General features: G+C 39.9%; 1 protein-coding gene across 27 annotated transcripts in view; it reads left to right on the top strand.

The window, feature by feature from the left end:
* SOX6 (SRY-box transcription factor 6) overlaps positions 1–20,112 on the top strand; it is a 449,851-nt gene that overhangs the window by 276,988 nt on the left and 152,751 nt on the right. For all 27 annotated transcript variants that reach the window (XM_077818342.1, XM_077818361.1, XM_077818360.1 and 24 more), the window contains one exon: positions 3,807–3,875. In XM_077818342.1, coding sequence (XP_077674468.1) covers positions 3,807–3,875 — 69 coding nt within the window. The remainder of the gene's footprint in view (positions 1–3,806; positions 3,876–20,112) is intronic.

The following is a 20,112-nucleotide window of genomic DNA, read 5'->3' on the forward strand; positions in this document are numbered from 1 at the left end:
TCCCATATACTAATCCCCTAGGCATTAGATCAGACAGATCCAAATTAATGTGCAGTTTTTAGGAATCTGACATTATTACTAGAATTATCTTTTCAGTTAAATGTATTTTATAGGTTATATAGCGCAATATATGCTCTGTTGATTTTAATGAGTTGTGACGTCTGGTATTTTATGTGCTTGAATATTTGCCCACATGTAGGAATATGGACTCATCCCTTAATGGAAAATAACATAAAGGAACACTGTAAAAAATCAGAAGTTAGAATGTCATTTAGCCATCCAGAGATGACACAGTAATTAACTATTGACACTTGTGAATAAGCTAGCACAAATTAATCTTGACACATTTGCAGACGAGTGATATCTTACAGTGAACACTTTGTAATTATATTTCAAAATGAAAATTAAATGACACTTAAAACTAGGTTGTCATGCTCAATGAAGCGAGCATGTAGCTCAACCGATTGGCAAATAACATTCAGAATTTGAGCCACATGGTGCTTATGTATCATACTTCACTGTGTCGAGCCTATACATCTAGCCTATGTTAGGATAATTGCACTGTGGTGTTTTCTATGCATTTTCTATTACAGCAGTAAACCATTTAGGAGGAACCATCAATATTAGATGCATAGTGGTGTTTTGTTGGTTTCCATCAGGAAATGAATATTCAAATGCTAAAAGAAAAAGAGTACTTGTGGCACCTTAGAGACTAATAAATTTAGTCTCTAAGGTGCCACAAGCACTCCTTTTCTTTTTGCGGATACAGACTAACACGGCTGCTACTCTGAAACCATTCGAAGCTATGGTATTGTACTTAGAGATGCAGCCATCTGTACACCAGCAATCTGAACTCTATCAAATTAGCCCCTCTACATGAAGAAGCTAAACAAAGCCCTCAACACTGACCTGACTAACTTAGGATGCAGAGGACCGGGCAGATCGCCAGCAGTTCAGAATGGTTCAAAACATAGGATCTAGTAGCTGTGGAATCTATGTAACAGTCAGAAAGCAATCCCTGTGTATGATTTTCATTCTGAATCTGATTTGGGTGCTGGGGTGGACATTTGCTTGAGCTAATTTGAGTACCACTGTGAATTGAATCTTGAAAAGTCCACTTGTGAACATGCATCAAGTAAGATGTAATACAACTTTAAGGTGAAATGGCATCATGCATACATCATTAATTAAAATAACGTTACTTAACCATTCATATGGATGTGTGAACTGTCTAAGTAAAGAGGATCAGCTGCAATTGCCCCTCTAAGCATAGGTGGAACTGGTGATCATAATTAGAACAATAACCAGGCACTCTGAGAACCCGGCAGCTGTTCCTGTATTACAGGATGGCCAGACTTACTGACCCTCTGAGCTGCATACAACAATCTTCAGAAGTTCAAGAGCCAAGGTGTGCCTGCCAGGGCTCGGGGCTTCAGTCCTGCAGTGGGGCCGGGGCGGGGGGTTGTCTCAGGGCTTCAGCCCCCTGAAGTTGTGGGGGGGGGGAAATTGGGGCTTCAGCCCTGCTCCTGCTGAAGCCCCTAGTCCCAGCGGGGCTGAAGCCCCAAGACCTCCCTCCCTGCTGGCACAGGTGCTGGAACTAGGGGTGCTGGGGGAGCTGCCACACCCCCTGGCTTGAAGTGGTTTTCGTTATACACAGGGGTTACAGTTTTGTTCAATGGCTCTCAGCACCTCCACTATAAAAATTGTTCCAGCATCCGTGCCTGCTGGGCAGAAGATCTTAACCCCATCATCCCGCCACAGGGCAGAAACCCCAAGCTCCCCCAAACAGCCTGATCGGCAGAGAATGCGGGGAAAGCAGAGGGGGCTTAGAGAGCCACACTTTAACTGTAAAAGAGTTGCATGTAGCTCATGAGCCATGGTTTGGCCATCCCAGCTATGTTATCTGGTCACACACTGTCCCCCTCTCCAGCAGGCCTTGCTAGCTGATGCAGGACCCTGTTTGAGTTAGTTGCTTAAGTAGCAGGAGCAGGCCTGAGTCTTCATTCCTCACTCACTAAACTCCCATTGACTTCACAGGAAGTTTAGCCTTAGGAGATCATGACCATAAAGACAGTTTGAGCCCATTTGTAGGCAACTGTTTGGCAGTCCCTGAAAGTGGTTTGATTCTGCTCCTGTGCTAACTATCCTGTCTCTCAGCTGCAGGAACTGGTGGACATCAACTTCCTATTTGAGGGTGTAATTGGGACTTATGTGGTGCATAAATCTTGTACTCATCCCCTGCACAGGGATGATTTTTTCGTGTAGCAATGAAATAAATGCATATTTTTTCAGATCCTGCAATTTTAAAAGAAAAAGAAACCTAAAACTGATCATTTTGTGCTATACTATTGCCTTCTCCTAACATGTGCATAAAGATACTGCATTTTTGTTTGCATATTATGCAACTGATCTGTATACTTTGAGCTAAAGTTAGTTGAAAATGCAGTCATGTTTCAAAATCACCCTTGCAGCATTTACTGTATTTTCTTTATCAAAATATTATCTCTACTGCCTGTTTTCTTAGCTTTCCCAACATTGAAACATACACACATGTAAAATCATGTACTATATTGGGGAAGAAGGGAAGAGCGTAAGAGAGAGAGAGAGAAAGCAGTGTTCTTCCCACACACTGGGAGCTAGGTACTCCTGAGTTCAGACATTAACTCTGGTACTGACTCTTGCAGAGGTAACTCAGAAGAAGCCTGATATCCCCCTTCCCAAGGAATATTTATAGGAGGGGAAATGATACTTGAGAAATGAGTCACAGTGTGAGGCTCAGACCCTCAGGACTGGGAGGAGGGTGTCCTAGCAGAAAGGGAAGTCAGCACGGTTGCTGAGGCTGGGTTTCCTGGGCAACTCAGATTCAATCCCTGATCAGATCTTCTGAGCAGTTATCCCTTCAAGGCAGCAGTCCCAGTAGCTCACCCAGCTCCTCTTGGCTTCTCCGCAGCAGCTGTATGGGAAGTTAATGGTGGTCGACATTATCTGCTGCACAGATTTCTGCTCAAAAATATGTCTTAGCTGAGAGGCTCAGGCCATCTTCTTCTGCTCTAAGAGCTCTTTGGAGAGCTTCCTCTCATTCTGCACAAGCCTCTCTGCACTCTGGCCCATTGCTATATGAACTTGCTTCTCTCAACCCATGTAAAGGAAAAGGAGCCTCAGACCCCTAACCTCTCACCTTCACTTGCCCAGCTGATAAAAGGAGAATAATAATAATCACATATTTCACAGATTTCTTCTGAGAATTAATTATTTAGCCCCAGATTCTGCCACTTTTACACATTGAATAGCACCTTTCTCAATGAGCAGTTCCACTTAAGGCAGTGGGACCTACTAGGGAGTAAGATACCACTCAAAGTGAATAAGACTGACACAAGCTTGCCCTTATATGTTGTATTTTGAAGCACTCTATATAGCCCCAGTTCAACAAAGCAATAAAGTATGTCCTTAACCTTAAGCACCATAGATAGGGATGGAATCACACACCTGCATAAGTTTAAGGATATGCTTATATGCTTTGCTGAGTTGGGGCCTAAGTGTTTAGTATTAGTACATAAGTTTTACTGGATAGTTAAGTTCTGATGTTATATTTAAGTTTGAAATGTTTCTATTATTTATACAGGTACCTCAAAAAATATCGTTCACTAATCTTCCTCCTGGTGTTTTGGTAACTCTTAACAAATGATGCTCAATAAAAAAAAAAAAACTGTTTGAAATGATCATGAAGAATAACTCAGAGGTTGTTTTCACTCAATAAGATGAAAGTTTGGACATTACTGTTTTAATGAAAAATTTATTTCTAATAGATTGCAAGACAACAACAGCAACTTTTGCAACAGCAGCACAAAATCAATCTACTGCAGCAGCAAATTCAGGTCAGTGTGTTTTATTGCTCTCGTCTGATTATGCTTAAATTCCGTTTACAGAGAGGGAAGGATTTAAGATAAAACAACCACATGCTTTACGCATAAACCCCTACAAAGAGGGTCTCTGTGTCTTTGAAAATAATTGTCAACAATATTTTGATGGAAACTGCTTTTGGTTAATAAGCAGGTTTTTTGAAAGTTGTGAATTATTTCTTAAATCTTGCCATTTAACTCTAGAATCTGCAATCATTTTGATTTACACACCATGAAGGAGAAGCAGAGATTCAGTTATTGTTTATAGATTACTTTATTGTACAAAAAGAGAATTGGCTTTATAAGGAGAAGATTATTATGGAAAACAGTCCATAGAAAACGCTTGAAACTTCATTAACCAAAGCAAACAGCTATAGAGCAGGAAGATAGCCTTTGAAATGCCAGCATACCCCAAACCTGTTGTGACACACAACTAGGTTCCCAGGCTCTGATATCCTGCCTAATATCCAAATGCGTGCTGGTGCACCACGACCCGCAGTACCTTTTGGTGCACCCCATAGGCAACCTTGCAGCTGTGCCTAACCCGTAGTCTCTTGCTTGATCACGTACACGTAGACTCTCAAGTGTCTATACAGTCAAACTTTATTTGCAGGTGTTCTTGATGTATGGATTTCCTCACTGTGTCATCCTCCCCACTTCACCGTTCTCCCTTGGCCTATTCTTCTATTTAAATTTGCCATCCTGGCTGTTGACAAGCTATTGGGTGGCTGGTCACCTGCTGTGTTGTTGGTTATGTTGTGCAGCCAGATGCACCAGTGAGAGCCACCCGCCTCTGTCCCTACTATCCAGCAGTCTCTGTAGGCAGAAATTGCACTTATTCCCTTCCTCATCCTTACCCCAATATGTTTGTATATCCCTTTACAAATATCACAATGTTATTTTGTTTAGACATTAATTGGGTTAATTAACATTTGTAAAGTACACTGACACTCTGGGATGAAAGGCACAATAGAAGTGCAGAACATTGTCCTCATTGTTTTCTTGGCTGAATGTAGTTTTGAAAAGAAGACTGTGTATCACTATCTTAGTTGTGCACTGGGAAAGAGAACATAAAAATACTTGAGGCAAATAAATATTACATATTCCTCTCTACCCCTGACTTGCAGAACAGGTAACATTAGTTTTAGAAAACCATTAATTAGTTTATTACATAAAAAAATCTTGAATTGGCATAAGAGCTGCAAATAAAGGATAACTTAAATGGTTTAAAAATATAAAAGAGACCAGGAAAAATAGGTCCTGGCATTTTTTAAGGTGAATGGGGTTTAACATTTCACAATGAAACGGAACAAAGCTAGTCTCCTTAACAAATTCATCTTATTTCACCATGAGCTGGACCATCAGTGTGGGACCATTCAAGGAATTTCTTGAGTGCACACAAACACTCCTAATTAGAATTATATGTATCAGTAGAACTTGTTGGCACAGAAGGAGTCAAATTATGACTGTGGGAGCCTTTAAGGCACTGGAATGGGGGAATCATCTTTGGCAAACCTTCATAGGGTATAGGACTACCCTGGTCACTCCCCTCCATCCCATGTTCCTCTCAGTCACCTTTGGCTATCCTCAGAATACTTATATCCTCAGAATACTTATTCATGAAAGAGTTATGCAAGAGTTTTTTACTTCTGTTGAAAAGTGGGATACACAGACATGGGAAAATGTGGTGTCATGGCAAAAGTCAGTTTTTCTATCTATCTGGCAGAACATGGCTGGCTTCAATGGGAAGAATCTTACTTCATATTCCCAGTCCAAAAAAACTTAACGCTTCTCTGAGGTTTTTGGAAACCCTCTGGGTCCTACTATCTGACTCTCTTGCATTCCCAAGTGATTCCAACCGAACAGTATTGTGGGTAGATCACCAATCGATAGAACTCCATAGGAATCCTCACTAACCTGCCAGGGACTTCCAAAAGGTCCAAGTAGGGCAAGAACCAAATGTATTTTAGTTTTGGGAGGATTTTCATACCCTAGTCTATAGTGCTTATGCCCGCATATAATTTGTCTGCTAATGCAATGGGTTATGGGTACAATTCTTGGCATATTTTCAGAAACAGTTTTCTTTTTGCACTCGTCAGTTTTCGATGAACTTACTAAGAAAAAACAAACAAATAATCCCCCCCTCACACACAAAGAAGAGGATGAAACTAAATTTGTAAATTTCATGTAATGTGTAGGCCCTTTTGTGTTAGAAAAGTTGGAAGTTCCCATATGTACTGGTTTCTTTATGGAGAAAGTGGTAACTGTGCTTGCAAGAATATGTCAATATAAAACGAATAATACTTGGGTGCTGGGTGCCACCTTCATTATGGGAATTGAAAATCCACAGATTTCCCTGAGATTCATTGTGAAATCTTAACTTGCTTGCAGCATGGCCAATAACAAACTGACTGCAGTTCTCACACAGTGAGAATAGCGCTGGAATAGCTTTATTTTTGTGCCCAATCTCATTTCTTCTTGCATTGGGATTAATTCTGGTTCTGATTGCATCATTTTTAAAAGGCAAGTTCTAAGGCTGTCCTGTGGTAATAAAATAATAAGGATCGCTACCTTGCCAGTCTTTGTTGTAACCTACATACATGATGCCATGATAGCAGGAATCCATCAGCAGAAATTTTATGGCCTCTGTTGTTCTGTCAGTGGTGCAATGTCTTCCATTGGATTTGGGAAAGGTTTGCTCTTCCAGTGATCTGAGTTGACAACACATTGCGAGTGACTTGCAGCTTCCTTCTCTCCTCCACCTCCATTTTTTCTCCTTTGTAGGATCCTTGGTAACTGTCTGAATCCTTGTGCATCTCTCCACATGAAGATGCATGACAGGACTTTTGGGGGAGCAAATGGCTATTCTTTGTCCCTCAATCACTACTAAATCTTTTCCCACTTGACCTTCCCCATATTGATTGACTAATTAGACGTGGAGGCTGGGCCAACATAGGATGCTCTTACTCCATGTTTGTACAGTGGTTTGGGTTCTATTGCATGTGAAATATTTGTAGAGTGATTTTTGCTCATATGCATAAGATGAAATCTAATCAATGTGTCTGAGGCAGGGAAATAATTTTTCCTCCATATCTTGGTGGCCAGGCTCTGGTGGGCTTCTTGCCTTATCCTGTAAGACTCCTCCTGTCAGTGATTAGGGTTGTTGGGGATGTGACATATCAAACATGCATGTGGTCTCTCAGAAGGGCTGCTAGGAATGCTAGTTGTTAGGTTTATGGAGGAAATCTCCTATTTTAACTGATGTTTAGCCTACATAATACACAGTTGCCATCAGCCAAGTGGTTCTTCCTTATTTATTTGTTTTTGCTTAATTTGTAGCAGGTTTGTTACTCAGGCATTCCTTGTGATAGAAGTCTTAGTCTTCTCCTTTATAGCTTATTGTAGGTTTGGGAATGGGGGAGAACCTCCTTGCTATTTAGTTGATTGAGACTGTTAAGACTAGGTGTCTACATTTCTTGTACCTGAAAATCTGTTGGCAATGGGTGAGATGTTGCTGGGCCAAGGATAGGCTGAAGGATGTGATGCTTCATATTGCTGTGTCTGGTGTGAAATAATAATGGTCCCCTTTTATAAGAGATTATGAAATGTGAAACTTGTAGGTGTCAATTTAATCTGGGCACAGGCCTGTTCATGGCCCAGCTGCTTGGAAATCAGTTCACTATGTTCTCTACTGCAGTATTCCGGGGCAAGTGATTGCGGATGCAATGTTTTCATTACATGAGATGCATCATGTACTTGTCTAATCTTCTGAGGTTAGTGGCATAGTCTCCAAACAATAATTTTGACAATTTAAGGAATACAATTTATGTAATCCTTTGAACGATTAGAAATAATCAAAGAGGCTCACTCTACTTCAGTCAACAATAAGTAAAAGTGAAAAGGATCCATTAAAACAATCACTTATTTGCCCCCTAAATTGCCATTACTTCAAACATTTTATTTCATTTATCCTTTTCAAGGACCATTTTCACACTCCATATCCGATTATCATATATTGTGCAGCTTTGCCAACAGCATGTCAACAAGAAACATATCAGATAGGTATAGCAGGCAAAACCAGTATAGTCATCTTAGGAGTAATGAGCTCTTATATTTATTTATTTGTTCACAGTCAGTTCAGGTTTCTGGGGGTGCATTTTGGGGAGGCAGTTTTGTATAGTAGTTAAAACATGAGATGTTCCCCTTCTTTGTCTACTTCTATAAAGTGCTTTCAGATCCTGTGATGAAAGGCTCCAAATAAGTGCAATGTTTGATTACTCCCGAGCCCTATTACTCCTACCCCCTGAAGGTTGCTTCCCTCTCTGTGTGGACAATAAACACCCTTCTCCAGAAGAAGTTCAGAATTAGAAGAACTAGTGTTCCCAATTACGATCCGTAATCCTGCCGCCCAAGGCAGGCAAGTTTCCCATTGATTTCCATGGAGTTGTAGATGAGGAAAGACTTCAGGACAAGTATAGTCTGCAGAGTCAGGTTCTGAGCTGTTTTTATATCCCTTGAGTCAAATTCATTTCTGATCTAAAATGTACAAAATCTTAAAGCAGTAGGAAAAAATTAGGCCACTCCAGGATAGGGTAGGGTGCTATTAATATATGCTATGCTGGGTAAACTCACCTTAGGAGATCTGGGAAAAATCCATTTAAGCAAAGACTTCTTTAATGCATCATAAACTGAAGGGAGCATTCACAGGATGGAAATGCTGAAGTCTGATTCTGTATAAAGGGCCCAACTGTGCAAGGTGCTGGGTGCCCTCAACTCCGAGTGAATTCAGAAACTTGTTGGAGACAGTCAACTCCTTGCAGGATTGGGTCTTCTGAGTGTCCGTGTTTTGCTGGAGGAGGAGGAGGGTGTATCTACACTGAGACTTTGAGCCCAATTCCTCAAGTGTTCTGCATGAAGAAGATCCATTTAAGTCCATGGGAGATATGGATGTGGAGGACTTAAAGAACCAGACCCTTTGCTGAGTCACTTCAGACTTGTGCAGGTATTGTTGGAATGAATGCTAAATTTGGCCACAAGTTTTGAAAGAGCTCAGCTTCCACATCTGGGGCCAGCACAATGGATGCTGAACTTTTTCTGAGAATCTGGCAGTAGGTCACAATGGGAACTGAGCCCTTTTGAAAATCTGGTCATAAGTGCTCCCATCCTTTTCCCTTCTCAATACCCTTACAATATAGTGCTTTGAATCAGGTGTAGTTTCCTTTGCATAGAAAAATTGGGTTCTTCTGCCCTCATAAGTAGTCTGTTTTAATTGAACCATAGAAATTATTTCTAATAGTAATTGTGTTCTAGTTTTTTAATGTGTACGTTCATGCTGCGTATCTTCATATCAACAAGCTTGCATTGTCTATTTCTGTTAAAATGAGTGAATATGATTACCATGATAGTAAACAAATAAAAGAATGGTAACATAAAAATGACAACTGTTTAAGCTGTTCTTGAATATGAATCATTTGAATCATACTTAAAACTTAAGAGGCTGATCTAACAAATCTCTCTCCTTATCCATGATTAACTACTAACAATTCAGGTACCTGGTGAGCTGAATAAGGACTATCTCTTTATGTGAAGTGCATGTCTAAAGATCAGGAATAATTACATTGCACATTAGCCTTCATGGCCTGCATGACCTGGTTAATTAATTTTTTGCTAGGATAATAATAGTAGAAATATATTTAAAGATATGCTTCATCATTAAGTATCTAATTGACCTCCAATTTTAAGAGCTGGACCTTTCATTTATTGCCTTTCAGAGATAGGTTAAACCTCCTAGCAGTAAGCTTGCTGAAAAGGCAAAAGCTGGAATCTAGCTATCGTCAGTCCCCAGTTGCTCTGTCTTAGGTTGTCTCTCTTTGTTTGTAAACTGTATTGAGCATTGACAAGCAAAAAGCAGTTACCATGCTACTGTTCTGGAACAAGGGAATATTCATTTTTTTTTTAAATCATCGATCATGAAACTGATCCCCTTCCTGCAAGTTCTGAACAGGACCAAATAAAGCCATTGAAAGCAATTTGATACTTCTGTTGGCGTGGTGTATGGATCAGATACTCCCTTGAAAGAAAATGAGGGTTATAAACAAAGCTTAGAAGTCTAGGAATAGCCCCCAGCTTCAGCAAACCCTTAAAATATTTTGTAATTGTATCTTCAATCATGAATTAGCCAGGAAAAACAGACCCTCTTTTCCCTTTTATTTCACTGCTGAATGCTGTTTTTAATTGCCCACAGCCATGCTGTTGTGATCTTCTTTGGAAGTTTCAAACCAGGATAAAAATGCAAATCTAATTATTTCTTTTATCTAATCTAATTAACTTTTAAAAGTAATGATAGATGCACTATAGCCTGCATCAAACATTTTAATAACCAAGTTTCTGGATTAAAGAATAGGTAAAACTACTGTAATTTATAAACAGTGAAAATTTAAATTATTGTGGTGGCTCAATAACCTGTAGCAATAGCTTATTAATTTGTAGTAGAGATTATACATTTCCTTTAAAATCCAGCTTGCTTATGAATTGAATCCAAACCATCATTAGCTTCTGTCTATTCAGTTCAATACCAATGCATTGCTGCAAAACTAAGACTAACCTCTTTCTTCCAATGCAGTTGCCCACATGGGCTATTTGTAAACCTAAGATGTAAATGCCAGCATGTTACTGTAATTTGTACCCTTGTTATTTAATCAGAGACTGAGATTTCCAGAACTCTGCTGTGTGTGTAGCCTCACTGCTTCTGTCCAGCTCATCAGTCTCGTTAGCAAAGATGGAAACTAGTCCAATGTGAGAAGCAGAGCCAAAGAAAAAAGAGAAAAACAGAAATATGTTGAACATTTATGAAGCAAAGTAAAACATTTCATTTTTCATTTATAATTGAATATTGGCCTTTCCCCTATAAACAAGAGCCAGGTCTTGAAGTCCTTGCTCAGTATTTACTCTGGCAAATCCTGCATTGTGGGCAAAAAGTTACTCTTGGTATCTGCCCAAGTAACTTTGAGTAGGCAGTGGGGATATCATTGTTGGGAAGAGGGAAGGAATCTTCCCCCCTTCCCACCAGGCTGTGGAGTGGAAGCTGAGCCACAGCTACTGCTCCATCTTAAGGGCTGGAGTAACTTCCAAAGCCCTAGCTGGCCAAGTGATCCACACGGTAGTGGATACTCCAGCTAAGTCTTCATCCTTCCCTCCCGTCCCTTACCCCAAATACCCTGGCATGACAGCATGAAGGAAGCCCAAGCAGGGCTGGAATCCATGCCGGAGAATCACACCTCCTGTGCAGTCTCCTAAAATTCTGTCCTTGCCCTTCAATCCCCTGCGCAGAAGAAACTCACTGGGTGCTCTGTATGTGGGGTATCCTGTTCACATAGGGTATGTCTACACTGCCATTAAAAATCCACAGCTGGCCTGTGACAGCTGACTCATGGGGCTCGGGCTGCTGGGCTGTTTCATCGCAGTGTAGACTCCCAGGCTTAAACTGGAGCTGGACTCTGGGACCCTCCCACCTTGCAGGGTCCTAGAGCATGGGCGCCAGCCTGAGCCTGGAAGTCTACACTGCAATGAAACAGCCCTGCAAGCCTGGGCCTGCCACAGAGTTGGGTGTCTTAACTGCAGTATAGACATACCCGTAGAGGTGTGGGCAAGATTTTCCCTGACTTAGAATAAAGAGTTTCTGGTTTTAGCCACAAGTTAATCAATAAACTCAGCATGAATACACTTTTATTTTGTACACTGTCCCCTGAAAAGTTAAGATATCTTCCTAATACTTTTCTAATTTTTCTGTGATTTTTTGATTAAATAGATTTGTGTCTCCTTCCTAGATCTAAACAAATTGTATTTAATGCAAAAGAATAAGTCTTGTGTATCTCTTTCATATCACTTCTCTAATTACAGAGCAGAAAATGGTAGAATAGCATATGTTAGCAACGTGAGCAGCAGTCTATGAAATGAGCTACAAGTTAATAAAATGATCTTGTGGTGATGTTGGCCAAATGCTAGCACACATGTTTCGGAAAGTGATATTTCAACAGACTTGAAGAATAGGACTTTGGCACACGGGTGCTGAACGTGACATGTGGAAATTAGCTAAATCTACAGTCAATGTCATTGTTCCTCAGGCTCAAGTTGGTGCAGAAAGTGATAGTAGCTGCCTTTTCTCCCACTCCCTCCCCTCACGCTCCCTTTTTAAAGTTAACAGTGGTGTTTGGGGAGGGGCATGGCACACTCTTCAGTCCAAGCACTCTTGTTTCTTTCATTCTTATGAGTGCTGCATTGCAGACTTGCCAGTGGTCAATACTTCTTTTTCTTCTTTCAGTCTACCCTGTAGGCCTGTTCCTGTGAAATCCTGGCCCCATCAAAACTGGTGGCTAAACTCCCATTGACTTCAGTGGAGCCAACTTCTGTGCTTTACTTAAGTGAGGACTGCAGGCTTGAGCTCTATTTGTTTAGGCTCATATTATGAGCAGCCCCAAAAGATATCATAGAATCATAGAATATGCAGAGGAGCAAGCAAATATTACCTACCCCACTCATGGTGCTGCTCAGGGGCCACTTCCAGCAGCCCTCACAGTGCTCCCTGCAGTCCACTTACTTCACCCACGCTTGTGCAGCTTGCAGCCCCAGTAGTCACTATGCCTCTCTACATGCCTCTAGTGCTCCTCCTGGGGCACTGCAGCTCCAAATCACCAGGCTGTGGTGGTAAAGCTACAGTCTAACCCCTAATTAATGTCAAAATCAGCCTGCATAATTGGAAGTGTTTGCTTAACCACAGAAAGTCAACTTCCACCCTCAGTTGCACCTGCACAAACAAACTAAAGTGTATAAGTGGGAGCAAAATTTGGGCAATTGCTTTCCTTCCAAAGGGCCCAATCCTGCAAAGCCTTGTTTACATGAAGTAACCCTTACTCGCACAACCAATATCTGACTACTTGTATATCTAAATATAACTCCCGCTTTGCAGAATTGGACCCATAATAGAGAAGAATGTACAATTAATTAAATTAGGTTTGCATTAAAACATATCCCATAACTATGACATAGAAACTGCATAAGATGTTGGCCTTTATTTTGCAAATAGTTCTACTTGCTGTGGAGTTTTCTGTGACTGTCTATAACGTGTTGGCCAACAGGGAAAACCAACTTGGGTTTGGATTATATTTTTTTTCTACAGTGCATACTGCCCAGGATTCAGTGAATAAAGAAAACAGTTAATAAAAGTACAGAAACAACTTGATTTATGGTGATATCCATGTATACAAGCAACACTGGAATGTGATGATATCAGAGGTCAAAGTTTCTGTCTTCAGAAGCAGGTATTTGGAAGAAAAATGATGAAGTACAGCACCACATAAAAAGGCCAAAAGCATATAGAAAATAAATTGTAAAGTACTTTTTGAAATCTGACAATAAAATGTTGAATTCACCAGATGGCATAAACTTTGACCTAAGAGATCAAAGTAGTTTTTAGTTGTTATAATTAATGATGTGTTAAAATTCTGTTATAAATCTGTTTGCCTGTGTTTGCAGAAGTTGTGAAAATTAGTTGAAGAATACAAGTGCATTATTAAATCAATTTGGGGAGAAAAGTTTATTAAGACGGTACTTAGTTTCACAACAATACAGAAAAAATAAGTGTATTCTTGTCTGGATTCACATGGGGATTATGCACCCATATGGAGAACAAGATAGAATTGGAAAGAAAAAAAAGAGAAACAATTTGACATTCTGTAAATGTTTGGACTATTTTAACAAAAAAAGTAAAAGTGAAATGGATGGCCATTTGTCTTGGTCTTAAGCACCCAACCCCGTTACTAGCAAAAACTGGTCCCTGTTAAAGGTGATCTTTATGAAAAAGTTGAACAACGTTGCACTGGAAATCACCTGGGAATATTTTAAAGTAGTTGCGCAAGTAAGAGGGAACTGGCCTTTCAGTGCAGTTTCACCGTATGGCCTTCTGTGCTTTACAGCTTTTTAAAGAAATTAAATTATATGATGTAGTTGGGTCTTTGACCATGTTGTATGCAAGAGATTTGCTGGTTTAAAAGAACTAGTATTTTATATAAATCTTGTATATACCATCTTCTGTAAGTCAGGCATTTGCACAGCTTGTGTAAATTATGTCTATATTGAGAATTTAAGAAGTTGTACGGTATGCATTCCACACTTGAGGGATGGGAAATAAAAATTGATATACTGCGAGACGTATGATATAACACAGTGAAATATCTTCTAAATTCCAAAGGGATGCACTGACATCACCACGCTTACTTCACATACAGTAACTCCCACACATTTTATTAATGTTAGATTGGGAAGTTTGTAATCATTCAATAAAGGAAAACAAATGATGCAAACAGTGTACAATGGTTCATTATGAAATGCTGAATTCATCTTATTCACCCACCCAAAACGACAGTGTGTTAAGAAAACATTAAAGTTGTAACACCAAATAATAAAAGCAAAGAAATTCACAGTTGAGAGTGAAGTGTGAAATCCATCCTGAGACACATCACAGCCCCACAGTATTTGTTAAATGTACTTTTTAGTTAAAGAACTTTTTTAAAAAAAAGATCTGTAATAATCTGTTGGTCATTTTTACTGTGTGGACCAAAGTTTAGCCAGGTGTATGAACATGCTTTTGCTTTCAAATATAGACCAGGTGGACAAACATTAAGTGTGTGGACTAAAACACAGCTGCTCTATGTGTGTGCTCAGGACACATGGTAAGTAATAATAAAACTGATGGGGTGATGGATAGCTACTGGCCTGGCCCTTGGACTGGGACTCCCTAGGCAAAGCAAAACAATAAACATTTTCTAGAGGAAGAGGACTTGTAGCCCATCCTTGCTCCCCCCAAGGAGTGCTGAGAGTCATCTTAGATGGAAGGACTTACTGGAAAGTTGTGGTGGGCACTGTCTTTACCCTCTGCTGAGATTTGATGTTTATTTGAGAGATCTATCTAGCCCTCATTTGTGATCCTCCGTTATTGTAGTATGTGAGTACCTCACAGATTTTAGTGTATTTATCCTTACAACACCCCTGTGAGGTAAGGCAATGCTATTATCCCCATTTTAGAGATGAGGCACAGAGACACTAAGTGACTTGCACAAGGTCACACAGGGAATCTGTGGCAGAACTGAACCTGGGTCTCCCAATTCTCAGCTTAGTGCCCTAACTGCTGGATCTTTCTTCACCATCATAATCTTTCACTCACATAGCCCTTTGTTTCATCTGCTGTAATGGAGTTCTCAGTCATGGGGGATTCAATATCACGAACAGAAGCCCTTTAAACTTTCTCCCCAGTTTACTTAGTCTCAGTCTGCTGGGTAAAGACTTCCTAGAATCATAGAATATCAGGGTTGGAAGGGACCTCAGGAGGTCATCTAGTCCAACTCCCTGCTCAAAGCAGGACCAATCCCCAATTTTTGCCCCGTATCCCTAAATGGCACCCTCAAGGATTGAACTCACAACCCTGGGTTTAGCAGGCCAAAGCTCAAACCACTGAGCTATCCCTCCCCCTCATCTTTTCACCCCCTTCCATAACTGGTATTATTATCATTCCAGTGAATGTAATTATACCACGTGATGATCAAGTTGATTGGAAAAGGGGCAAGCATGAAATGCATTATGAGGAGTTCTGCTGCTCCTACAAACCAAGTATTTCCCTTCCTCATAGGTAGCAACCTCCATGGCTGTGGAACTTCCTGGAGAGACTAGCCTTATAGCAGATTGTTTCTTGGACTATGTCTAAACTAGGAACTTGGGGTGAGTCCCCTGCTTGTATACATTCTCGTGGTAGCTCACTGAGTGCTTGTGTGAGTATAATTAGCAGTGTAGCCACGGTACCCTGGGTAGGAGCAGTGACGGCATATGCCCACTGGTTTCAGGCAGGTTTACGCTAAGCATGGCTCAGCCGTGCCTCTCCTGCCATGACCAATACTGCCGTGGCTAACACTGCTATACTTGTGCTGGCTCAACAAGAGCTAGCATGAGTATGTGTACGTGAGCAGGGGATCACACCCCTCGCTTGTCGCGTAGACATAGCCTTGATCACACTCTACATAAGTAACGTTCCTGGGGGAAGACGGGAGGAGATACTTTTAAAAAATGCCTAAATGTCATGGCTGTACCTCACATACTGTGTAGGGCACACAAGTGGCTTAAAAAGCTACATTACTTGCCTGAAACGTCGGTCTAATAGTGTTTTTTAATTTAATCAAAGTGTCTGTTTCTTTGCATGCCACATTTCAGGCCAGAGTATATTTTTACAGCCAAGTTATAAACCCCTGAAAAAAGGGGCTTATGATGGAAAGGTTGACACAACATTAATTCTAGTGTTGCGAACGCAATGCTATAATTTTGGAAAAAGACCTTTATAGCTCTGCTAAGATATTAATTGCAGGAAATTACAGCATATCCTATTAAAGTATTATGTCAGTGGCATACATAGCATATGACACCTTTACATATTCTCCCTTGTTTTCATGGCAATGTGTTGCCTTTGTATCTTAATGGAAGAGGTGGGTGAAATGGATGGGAGTTTCTTTAGTCCTCTGTAGTATTGATCAAGCTTCATGGAAACAAAGCCTATAAGTAGACTTCCTTATTTTCCCATTTTAAAAACAGGTCCTCCTTCACACAGGTAATTCAGATGTGGACATCTAGGGCTTGATCCAAAGACTATTGAAGTCAGTGGGAGTCTTTCCATTCATTTCAATGGGCTTTGGATCAGGCTTTGACTTTGACCCCAAACCTTACCCACACAAAGGTCCGATTGGCTTCAATTAGAGTGTTTCAGAACTAAGAGTTGCAGATTTAGGCCCTTTTCATTAATAAGAACCTGGTTCTGATTCCTTTACATTTATATAACTCCACTGATTTCCGTGGAGTTACTCCTGATATACGCTAGTGTGCGACAGAATCCATCTCTAAATGTAATTTCATGCAACTTTAATGTATTCACTGCATGTATGTACGGTAGGTGTGAGCTTGCAAAAATTACTGTAGGTTGCCAATTTGTTGAATGATATGGATACATTCATCTGGTTCTATATCTTTTATTTTGAGTAAATGGCCTATTTACAAAATTCCTACTACTTTTTAGGACTGTAGAGGCATTGCATCATACTCAGTTTAAACAACGCTATGTTCTGATAAGGCAGTTCATTGTAATATCATGTTTTTAATATACACTATTTCATGGCATTTTGATACATTTTAAGCCCAGTAGGGCATCACTTGTTTTATTAGTGATAGACATTTGAAAGGGGAAGGAGGACTATTCTTAGAAAAGTGTTCTTCAATTGTCAGCTCTTCAGGGCACAAAGGACTCAGACTTCCTATCTGTTTATACTCCGCTTAACACAGTGGAACCCTGATCCTGGGAGGGTCACTATATCAGTATTTGTATTGATAAATATGAAATAATAATAATAGCACATCCTGGAACAAGTGGAGTTTTGAATCCCTATGTCATAGCCCAGATTTTCCCTCCAAAGACAGAGGAGCACGCACAATTGCTCATGTTTACACAAAGCTTTCATGCCTGTTGTACCGTTGATTAATATCTAACAAGATGGGAGAAAAGGCCTTTGCAGAAAAACCACTGATATGCAAGCTCATTGGACTGTTGATGGTTCCCATTAATTGCAGGCTTTAACATATAATTATTGCATAGATCTGGTTTTACTTATCAAATCCAGACCTGCTTTTTCTCTGCCTGCTGAGCAGGGGAAACTCCATGCTGTACCAGCTTCTTTTTACTTGGGGCTCCCAGTATCATCAGGATTAAAGCTGTCAGAACAGTCATCCCTCTTTGTTTTGTGGTTTTAAATACAAAGGTTAATATTGGTTGCTTGATAAATATACTGCTTTGGGTTTGTTTGTAAGCTACAAATGCATGTGGACAAAACAAAAAATCCTTTTTTTAATACATAACATTTTAATTTTGATACTTATTACCAAATTCCCTCACATTTCTGGGGAGGAAAATGTGAGGACTGCACTTTAATTTACTTCTCTAATCTGGCCAGTAATCTATCACTAAATAGGCTCCATTGGCTTGCTCCTGCCTCAGGATAAACTGAAGTCAATGAGAGTTTTGCCTCATTTGAAGTTGTGCAGGCAGAAGGTGCCATTTCCTTAGCTGGTGTAAATCAGTGTTGCTCCACTCAAGTCAGTCCAGTCCAAGGCGTGCTGGATCCGACCCCTAGTTTGCAGTGTTTTAAAACAAACAAAGGTTTGGAAACTGAAGCATTCTGTTGTGCTTTTGTTATTCATTGTAAAATCTTCCCTTTGTATCAAATATACATTTGAGGAAGATAAAGTAACTGTCTATTTTGGACTTCTTTCAGGTAGGAAGTACATTGTGCTTGTATATTCTTGCTTTGCTTGGTGCTTGCTTCAGCTACTAGTTTAATGTCATCATTACCTTTCAGTGGACAGATTCTTTCTGTTCTTTTTAGTTGACAATGATTAGTATAGAGAAATCTTACTGAGGACACTTTCCAGTCATCAACAACATAAATGGGCAAGGAACAAAAATAAAACAACCTCCGCTAAATTAATAATTAATTAATCATTGTCTTTTTGTGTTTTAATCAGGAAAACACACGTTTCTTAAACAGGGCAGCAAATCTGTCATCTAAAATGGAACAAAGGATCATTTTATTTCCCTTTGTTGTTTTCCCATCAATTTGATGTACATATATTTTGGATATAACTTTCAGAGGACCAGAATTTACTAATAATTTATACAATAAACATTGATGATTATCAACCATTCAAAAGTAATAAACATTTCCTGTATGAAATAGATGTGGCAACAAGTGTCTTAATTTCTGACAGTAAATGGTTCAGTTTACAACACAGACATTACATTACCGTTTAATGGTAAAAGTCTCACCACAGTCAGAAAACATAGGTCACCTCTTATAAAACCAACAGAGTTGCACACGAAAGAGAAAATACTTTGAAGACAGACCCAGGCTCATGTGTATATTAACCAGAGCAGATGAAATGATTTATTGGGTTTTATACACAATCTGTAAAGGGTAAGCATTGCTAACAGAATGAGTGGCAGCCTCAGGGAGCTGAGTAGCCCCCAGGGAACAGCCTTTGTTCCTCTGGACTTGACAGGCATGTGTCTCTGTTAAATGAGGGCTTAATTTCTCTCATATGTGCACAATTTCCAAGCTCAACAAAGGCAGCCAGGACTGGAGCTATTTAAAAGAGCCAGCTCAGGAGGAAGCATTCCTGAAGAAAGGGGATGCTAAAGGGCTAATTACTCACCATAGCTTAGCAACTGGTTTTTTTTTTCCTAAGCAAGGTTTATTAACATGGAATTGCCACTTTTATTTTATATAAACATGCATTAAAATGACAGAGTATTATTTTTCTTTGAGAAATAGCCATTTTAAGGGTCCTGCTGACCTATAATAAAATAAAAAGTATGTTCCATATCAGGTCTGCAGTGAACATAGCCAAGTTCTTCAGCTGCGGGAAAGGCTAATCGGGTTTGGATCTTTTCTCCCCAAGGGTGGAGGGAAATAAATTTATTTTTAAAAAATAACTAGAAGTCATCATCAGTGCTGTTGTTGACTCATGTAAATACGTTAATTAAAATTGCTCAGATACATGATTCAGCATATGTAAAGCTTATTAATATTTAGCCAGTTACATGTGTAGTGTGGTATTCATTTTATATGTCTCTTCCTACGTTTTTAAATACGTATTCAGACACAATAGATCTTACTGGCTGCTTTCAGCTGATCCATTGGATCCAGTCCATATGAACTAGATTTTTTTATAATTGTAGTGCTCTATTCATGGCCCTGTCAGTGGCAGTGGCTGGGATCTAGGGAGGGCATGGTGGTGTTTGCCTCAGGGATTTCACTAGAGTGGACATTTTTCAAGCGTAGAAAACCAGACATATCCTCTCGCCAGCACTGCCCACCTTTGGAGCTGCCTTCAGAGGAAAATAAGCCAACCCAATACACACATGTTCTAATATGTGGTGATTACCAGTAAGCAGTTAACATCTGCCAACAGATATTGCACTGTTTCAGACTTACTTCCTTTTCTGTAACATACAGGGAACTCTTTTAAGAATTAGGGCAGGTTCAGTTAATTCTTTCTTATCGTGACATTTTGATTCTCCTACAATTATATCCAAAATGTTGGTAAAAAAATGTTGCTTCCCATTCCCTGT

The sequence above is a fragment of the Eretmochelys imbricata genome, chromosome 6 (assembly GCF_965152235.1).
Source record: "Eretmochelys imbricata isolate rEreImb1 chromosome 6, rEreImb1.hap1, whole genome shotgun sequence".
Taxonomy (NCBI): domain Eukaryota; kingdom Metazoa; phylum Chordata; order Testudines; family Cheloniidae; genus Eretmochelys; species Eretmochelys imbricata.